This window comes from Porites lutea, chromosome 11, assembly GCF_958299795.1.
Source record: "Porites lutea chromosome 11, jaPorLute2.1, whole genome shotgun sequence".
Lineage (NCBI taxonomy): Eukaryota > Metazoa > Cnidaria > Anthozoa > Scleractinia > Poritidae > Porites > Porites lutea.
In genome coordinates, this window is record NC_133211.1 from 25701047 (window position 1) to 25710176 (window position 9130).

At 39.8% G+C, this 9130-nt stretch overlaps 1 protein-coding gene across 1 annotated transcript; it reads left to right on the forward strand.

The window, feature by feature from the left end:
- LOC140951755 (uncharacterized) lies at nucleotides 1-8906 on the forward strand. The gene is made up of 3 exons (XM_073401083.1): nucleotides 1-1282; nucleotides 5750-6047; nucleotides 8725-8906. The coding sequence occupies exons 1-3, from the start codon at nucleotides 506-508 to the stop codon at nucleotides 8847-8849; spliced, it is 1200 nt and encodes a 399-aa protein (XP_073257184.1). The 5' UTR covers nucleotides 1-505; the 3' UTR covers nucleotides 8850-8906.
- The last annotated feature ends 224 nt before the right edge of the window (nucleotides 8907-9130 follow it).

Sequence of the window (9130 nt, forward strand, 5' to 3'; positions counted from 1 at the left end):
ATAAAAGGATTATTTAGTAAGCTTCCAGTTTTCTGATAGAAAATTGTAGTGTTGGTTTGAAATAATTGCTCGTTGAAATAATAAGCATTTTAATGCGCCGTGCGTAGGTGGTCAGAGGTCCTTACACGTCACTCAACAAGAGCGCGCGCACGATACTATTCAAAATACAAATTCACTGTATAAGTAGTGTCATAAAATAGCTATCAATACGACACTTCATTCATTCTACTTTCCAGACAAGATGCTCACAAAAACGCACATCTGTTGAGATCGCGCCAAGTTATCGAAATCTGTCGTTGCGCCGTAGTTCGGGCATGGAGAAGAAATTCTCCATCGTTTCGCAGCGCACTCACTCGCCGTCGGTTCCTAGCTTTCGCGCCGATGAGTAAAGTCGTGATCAAGAATAAGTGGAGAATTGTCGAACTTATCGCTGGTTGCGATTTTCAGGCGTGTATACGAGGGTTTTTACCCTGCTAATTTTCTTGAAGTAAGTGGCTTTAAGAAGATGTCAAGGAGCGACAATTCGGTATCATGGAAAGACCAACTTGTAGGAGTTATAGTTCTTATCATATTTGCCATCACACTCCTCTTGAACCTTCTTGCCCTTCACTATACCTATCTGAAAGTCCGCAAGCCCTCGTTGAAGAAGATCCCTCATCTATTTGTCGGTGCGCTGTCTTTAGCTGGCTTGGGAATCGCTTGTTTTCAGTATATTCCGTTTATCACCTCACGATTTAACGGCGAGTGGTCGTGGGACGCTGGCGTTTGCCGTTTCGTCGCGTTTGGAGTCCTGTTTTTCGGTACGCTTACAATCTCCCTTGTGGTAGTAATGAGTTTGGAGAGATTAGGCGCCATGGTGTTCCCTTTTTGTTACAAGGAACGGGTAACATTTCACAAGTGTGTGGTTTTGCTCATCTCTCTAGTGGTGTATTCGTTTTTACTTGCCATTCTCCCTCAAGCGCTCAACAATGTCGAGTTGAACGTCTCAACCGGCGTCTGTAGCTACACATTGGACACACACAACACAGATACCAAGGTAGTAGTCTATGTAATGTCTGCTCATTACGTCCTGTCCGTTCTTCTTATGGTGGTCTCTAACATAACTGTCGTGTACACGCTACACGTGCTCGAGAAGAATTCACTCTCGGACGTTTATGACCAAGACAGCAAACCAGAGAAGGGCGCTCGAGTTAAAAGTTCCAACACCTCGGCCTGTGTGAGCTTTGCTAAGATGGTTGCTTTAATGGCTGTATGTTATTCAATATGCTGGACTACCATTCTGGTAAGTTGTTACTCTTTTCATATTCAACATTAGCTCGAAATTTGCCTTAACACCCTATATTTCAGCGCGTGGCTTTGCTACATATGTTTTGTTTGTAAAGGTTATTATAGATTCCGCCAAGTCAATGTTATTGTAACTTTTTTCGCGCGCATTTGGATTAAGCATTAGACTGGTTTCACTGCGATCTTTACCATAAGCGGGAACCGTTCAGCATTACTTTCGTTTTTCTTTTTAGCTTCAAGCTGCCTCGCTTCAAGTGGCCGGAAATTTAAGCTGAAAACGCAGGAAAAAATAAAACATCTTGTCTTAAAATTCACTTGTTTCTTTTAGGTTGGATTCAGCATCTTTGGTTGACTAAAACAGGGAGTTTTAGAACGCCAAAAAAATAGTTTTAAACAAATCAGGGTGGCTTTAGAAGGACGGTGTTTTTTTTTAGTTCTATAAAAAGCATGTGGCTTGCTATATTCATTGAAATGATGAAACAATAAACTTTTTAAAACTTGCGACGAAAAAATCATTGAAAATCATTGCGTAACGGCAGCAGGTAAATGTGGATGGGACCAAACCTTTCATTACTTTGTTTGGATTTCTGTCGATATATACCTTAGAGTTATAAACTAATACTGATGCGATCTTCCCTTATTTTTGTTTTCTTTTTGCGACCGTAATTTGAAAGATAATTAAATGAAACTTCTAAGGTCAGTGAAAATTAATATTTTGGTTGGTTGTTGCGAATGTTCTTCTTAACAGATGTAAAGTGGAGAAAACATAAGCTTCAAACAAAAGCGAGTCGAGAAAATGAATGTTAGTGTTTACTCAAGAGCCAATCCTAGAGTTTGATGATGAAACAGAACGCAACAGAATAATTATATCCGCAAGGTATTTCTTATCTGAAACAGCACAAATCGGTAATCTTGTTCTTCTTGCGTCACAGAATAAAATTGAAGTTTAAAGACAAGCTCTTCAGTCGAATAATCGGCGCGTTTAGCTGTTTCGGCGATTGGAACAATCGCTGTAATATTTAAATAAGCCGCGTTTATCAGCCAGGCTTCCTTGGAAACGATGCCATCGCGAATTTGGTTGAAGATAACTCAAGTGGGTGAACTATCGCGAACATTAAAGCTTGCTTCCTAAAAACAGGGGACCAAGAGGTTTATTCAGAAGTTTATTAATGGCTCGTCCGGAAAATTGACTGAAATTTATTCCGTTTTAGAGTTTCTTTAACGCATTATGATGTGTTTTCGTGATATGAAGGTTCGACATAATTATGTCTCCTAAGATGCGTCGTATATAATTCATAGAAAAAGAAGAACATTAAACCTCTGTGAACTCGAGCCAAATCACTTTAGCGGCCAATTGTGCCCATCTTTATCACGATTTACTTATTTTGGCAGCTGTTTGAATTTTAAATACATCGTGAATATTTTCTGTCGTATGAAGCCGTTAAAGTCGTACCCGGCGTTTTTACCCGCTGAAGTGAAACGTGTCGATAAGTCTGAGACCATTAAATAAATAAATGTACTTTGATTTTTTTTTTCACCACACTTTCGTAAATTGAAATTATGATAATTTTTTTTTTTATGCGATGTCAGTGTGTTAGTTGGCAATTAGGTGTTCACGGTTCTTGTTGTTTTGAGCAACGTAATCGTCTGATTGTCCTAGCTAGCGCAAGTTTCTGCACGCACTTTTTGACGCTATTGCTTTCAGTTTTAATCAATCTAGGAATTACACTGTAGCTAAGTCTTTATCACCAAAATAATTTGTATACTTAGCTGTTTGTTGAGGGAATTTATTAATATTTTATAATTTAAAGAACTCCCGCGACCTAATCTAACTCCCAGTTTCTGAAAAATCAATCCAAATTCAGCCTCCATTTTTTTCAAAACCCCAGTTACCAGTCGAGAAAAAATTAAAAGTGGACCACGGGAATGCAGTGCTTTTTGAAATAGTTCGATTTCAATGTGTTATTGGATTTTTTTTGTTTTTCATTTTAAAACGCTTAAAGATTTCTTGGCAAAGCTAAATTTCTCCAGTGCTCTCGCCTATTTCTATCTGCCTATGTGATGATTAGGAAAAGAGAGAGAGAGGGGCACCCGATCTCCCGGGTTTCAATCTAGCACTACTACTTTGCTTTGCTATTATTTTTTCATATCTAGATTTTCAGACTGAAGTGCCGTTAGCAAATTCACAATTTGTAAAAAGATAAGATCAAGGCGTCCTTCCTGCTCCACACTCTAGCCTTAATAATCGTACAACTTACAACTCGAACAATATAACATCCTACGTTTTGGTGCATTAGTTGAAGTAATTTCCGATCGCTCCATGGTAAAGCGAAGAAAGAGAAAACCTGACTGGAAAATAGACTGAAAACTGCTTTTAGTCTGACTCATTAGTGAAAGCACTTAATGCCTTCGCTAGTGTTATATGAGTTATCATAATAACTCTGTAGATGGTAGCTTGTGAAGTGTAGCTGCTTTCTTTCGCCCCCGCATTTAGCACTAAAACTTCTCGACCAATGGGAGACGCCGGTTTCATCCTAAGACTAAACATATGGGACCATCTTGAATATCACAGAATGGCATTCGCCACGGTTTTACTGCTCTCTTGCGAAAACGGTTTGGTAATGTCTGAATTTTGGTTTTGTTTAAGGCTTATTATTGTTAGCAGCTTTTTCAACTAAGGTGCCGCCACATACAGCGGAAACAGTATATATTAAGCTTTCGATATCTCTCTTCCGAAGCTGCGTTTTTCAGGGTCAGTTATCTGCACGGTTAATTCTAACGCCCGCAGCCGACGACGATGAGGAAGTTGTTAGACCGCGGCGGAGAAGAAAGTGCAATTAATATCCATGAAATTTCATATATTGGAAAAATGGTTGCTGTTTGAAATTGGCAGTATTGTGAATTTTTTCCTAGTTTAATAAACCGTGTGGACAGGTTTACATTCTAGTGTAAATACAAGAGTCGTACAAGAGCCTTCTCCATCCTCGGCCTGGCACTTAACTTATCTCTCTAATTAAATCGCGTAGAGTTGTTTGTCTCCGGGGTTTGCCGTCCTCAAGAATCTTTACCCAACTTTGTTCACGTTCGCACAAAATCGAGGCAATTACATTTTAATTGAAAAAAAGAAAAAAATTATATACAAAAACAACTTTCACTCTTTTCACAAAACACTTAGAAGACCCGTACACATCACAGCCACATCTGTATGAGTGAATGACTGTGACTCAGTCTCAAACTGTGGAACGATTCTCTTTCATAGAGATACAGCAAAAATAAAGTAAACACCAACACCTTTGATAATTAATTGCATGTTCTAAAAGCCGCTTAAATCTCCTAGGCAAAAAATGTTGCACTCACGTGGTTTTCGTCACTTAGCTTCTCAGCTTCAAGCAGTCCGGGATCTAAATGATCCTTAATTGTGCATTTAGTCATATTTCCCAACTATCTGTTACCAAATTCAAAAGTTTTCTCTTAAATTTACGTTATAAAACACATGGTGAACGCTTCATCGTGTACTGTTGAGTTATGGATGCACTTGGGAGACGTCTTGGGTGGATTGCTAAGCTCTCAAGAACTCCAGGTATAGTGTATTGACGTCATCAGCGTGCTCAATGGAAATATGAAGCACGCTCGCGCTATTGAATTTGACTAGGTGAATACAGAGACCCTTATGAGTTTCTGGTAAATATTCAACCTATGTTATAAGGTAAAATGTTCCTTATTTGGACTGACAATACGCCGGCATAAAAACTCCGTAACTCGATAAAACGATCAAAAAACACGCCAAAAGGAAAGGGGTAAAATGAAGGAAAAACTCTATGTACTCTCCAACTACGTTTGGTCGAATAAGCAGTTTGATACGTCGTTCGTCTTACGACAAATTGTGTTTTATGCGCGCCCCAAAGCGCATTTATATGCTTTTATTTAAAATTACTCCAAGAAGTAAATGTATCTCTTTCAATATAGACTCATACCGGTGAGCAGTTCTTTAATGTACAGCGCAAGACTCTTATTATTATTGCTTAGAAGCAACTGCATGTCTGTTGTGATAATAATTTTGTTTGCCCCTCTATAAGGTCGGCGACTTTTCCGTCTCTAGTAAGAAAAAACACTTGGTTCTCAGTGATATCCGTCTTAAGGAGAGTTACTGTACAACGACAGTGATATCCGTCTTAAGGAGAGTTACTGTACAACGACGCATCTCCCGTTGGTTCCTAAAGTTGCACCTTGTAAGGGAATCCAAGACAGTCGGCTTGGATTCTGGATTCCATAGTTCCAGTGTTTGTCAGTGGAACTTGGATTCCGCATTCCTGAGCTGTAATTCCACGAGCAAAAATTTTCCCGGATTCCGGATTCCAAAAGCAGAAATTTTTTTTAATTTCGGAATCCGGATTCTCTTACGTAGAGCGACTGAAGCGACTGAGCCAGGTGTAACTTACAACATTTGATCCGTTTAATTTTGTAGATGCGCATTCTCATCTTATACGTTTTCAACTGGCATAACCAGTATTTTGATCAAGTGGTGTTGGTCTTAACAACCCTGGATCCTCTAATAAATCACTGTGTCTGTCTGTGGACTATGAGTAAATACCGGGACGGCTATGCATCTTCCCTTGGAAAGGTCTTTTCCTGCTTTAAACCATCCGAGGAAGGCATGTTCAGGTCCGCTATCACTCGCCTCAGCACTATATCAAGACGCTCATTTAGTAGGTCATCTTCCACTGCTCGGTCGTCCTCTATGCGAACATCAAGAAGGAAATCTTGTAAGTTGAGCATGCTTAATGTTTTAAGTACTTTTGAACTGCGCAATAATGTCCTGGATACTCTTACAAATACTCTCACACGAAATGATAGTCTGCTACACAGCCGTTTTTAGAGTCGTCACGCAACGCTCCTCCCCACTAACGGCTGCTGAAAACCGAACCACCTTCCGCAAACGTGGCGCGAACACCTTCCAGAAAATGGGAGCTGAATTCTAATTGGCTAATCGCGGGAAAGGAATGTGGTTCGGTTTTCAGCAGCCGTTAGTGGGGAGGATCGTTACGTGACGACACTAAAAACGGCTGTGTAGCAGACTAACGAAATGACTGCCTCAAGCAGTTTAGTGATGAACTACTGACCCAGATATTGACGCCCTTGACCCCTCCTCCCCTCGGTGCGGAATGCCATATTAACTGTTTCCTTCCCTCCAAACCCTTCCCTCCCAAATACCCTCTCGTTTATACGCCTTCTATCGCGAGCGCACTAATTGAAAGCTGTCAAGCAAAATACTCTCTTTCTCTTTATTTTATTTTCCTGACGCTTTTTAAGCCCTGACCGAAAGTTTTAAGTTTTAGGTCTAATATAAAGGGAGGCAATTCAGATCAAAGCCATTCTTCGCAGATTTTTTCCTTTAATTTGGATAAAAGACATCAGGAAACATTTTTCCTGATCTGCTAATAGATAAAAAATTAAAACAAAAATAAGAAGAACATGTGCAGTTTCAACATCCAGTCCTATGTTTTATAAAGAATGTGGAATGTTGACCTTGAAGAATTACACTACCTATTCTCAAAAGCGTAAAAATAAAAAAAAATAAAAATAAAAGCTTGTTTACCCACGAAGCACGTAGAAGGTCATATGAACTCGTTTAAACGTGTCCGTGCGTTCCAGATTGAATTGGAATTTGGAAGTGTTGGTTTTTGAGGAGAGGGGAAAACCGGAGTACCCGCAGAAAAACCTCTCGGAGCACGGGAGAGAACCAACAACAAACTCAACCCACATATGGCGTCGACGCCGGGATTTGAACCCGGGCCACATTGGTGGGAGGTGAGCGCTCTCACCACTGCGCCACCCTTGCTCCCCTACTTACTTATTTTGGGCCTGAAAAAGAAACTCCTTTAGGGCGAGGCCTCCGAGTCCCCGTATAGGCATTATAGCGAGTTTCCCTCGGGCCTTTAATACACCTGTCCTTTCATCCTTTGTTGTTTTCAACATGTGTGACTAATTTTTCATCCATCCGAAATCTTTTAACGGGTCAAGTAGATTGTACAACCTCACTAGCAATATTATATCCCAATTTCCTATGCAAAAAAAGGAAAAAGAAATTAAAAGGAGATTCGTTATGCCTTTGCTCTGTAGAAAAGGAAAAAACAACAAGAAGAAAATAATTGAGGTATTGAAAGTAAGCTGTGACAGTTTTTAATGGCTTGTAACTTGCCAGAAAGAAACCAGAGTATTATGTTTTACGTGGGTGTGTGAGTTTTTGAAATGTCATCGATATGCGCTTTTAGTGTTTTTTCTGTAAAGCTTTTCCGTCTCCCAAGCTATTGCGTTGGTGCAATTATAAGTGAATATGTTACGGTTTATGCAGCAATATACTCATCGCGTGTTAGTGGGCGTCCGGCATCGTGTGCTTGATTATGTTTCCACCAAACTAAGTGGTAAGGTCGTGACAGTCATCAAAAAAAGCCCCTTTCAACTATTTACATTTCAACATATATCGGATCTTAGCAGCGTATGATAATACAATAATTGCTTCATCGCGTGCGTTTAATTATTAATAATATTTCACCCGCCCTTTGTATTATCCTCCATATCCCGCGGTCAATACGAGTGTGATTGGCGTCCTGTTTGTAATCTTTTCTCACCTTATCAAAGGCTATGTCAGATTTATTGAAGCTTTTAGTCACCGTTATGAAAATAAGACAAATAACTCAACACCATAATAAAATTCTCATAATTTTGTTGTCTTTGAGGGGTAGTAAATGTTGTACTGGTTGAATTTAAAAAAGGCGTGTAAAAAAAACTATCCTTTGTTAAGCAGCTTTTTTTGCCATAACAAAGTGAAAATTTTCAGTTGTTTTGAAGTTTTTCTTATGTCCATTACGTTTCACTGACTTCATCGACAGAGGTTTTTTATTGTTTTTTATTTTTCTTTTCTTTTTCTTTTTACAACCATTGTTAAGCGTTTCTGTAGAAAGTTCCTGTAGAATTGAAACAGAAACAAATCTTTCGACCTGGAAAAAACAAAGTTGGGATTCTAGCGGGAGACTACTTTACAAGCGTGATCGCGGATTTAACTTTGTTTCAGAGGTCACGGTGTAACTAAGTGGAATTTCCTTTGAAAGATGACGCGTATTTTCCTTAGAAAATGAGATGCAACGTCCCTCGTCATATGTTTTTATTCGCTTTTTTGGACTTGCCCGTACACACCGCTGAATGTGAATAGCATTCCTAATTCTCTCCCTACACTCTATTACGTACCGACTAGCACGGCTCGTATAGCCCTTGGCAATCCTATACATGGGTATTGTGGGTTTCTTATGAAGGGCAAGTATCAGGCGTTCCTGGTTGAATCCTTTTGTCTTTTTTATTTTATTTTATTCGCTATTGATTTTCATTTCAAACACCTGTTTATAAGCTAGTTTTCTGAATTATTGTACTGTCTTTTCATTGTAGCCGCCATTACACACACGTACAAGCAAGTGGCTCAAAATAACCCAGACCTGCCGATAGAGCCTGCTGCCGAGATTCAATCTGATCCCAAGGACTTAATAGAACGTGGTCATTCAACTGGTCCCTAATAAAGGCCCTACCTAACTAGACCCATTGAAAAAATGGCCCTCTATACGACTACCGAGTGTAACGTGCTAAAATGATGGAGGGGCATCGAAATCCCGGCAAACCTTCGTTCTGCGAAGTATAGGGGGGCTTGCCATTCAACCCAAAATTCCGGAAATTTCGGTTGGTACATCGAATTGAACGGACCATTTCGGTTTGGTCCGACCAGAATATTCAGGACCAGCTTTGAAGGTGGTCCACTTTGACCGGACTGGTCATTTCGGTCGGTCGGACCGAAATGCCC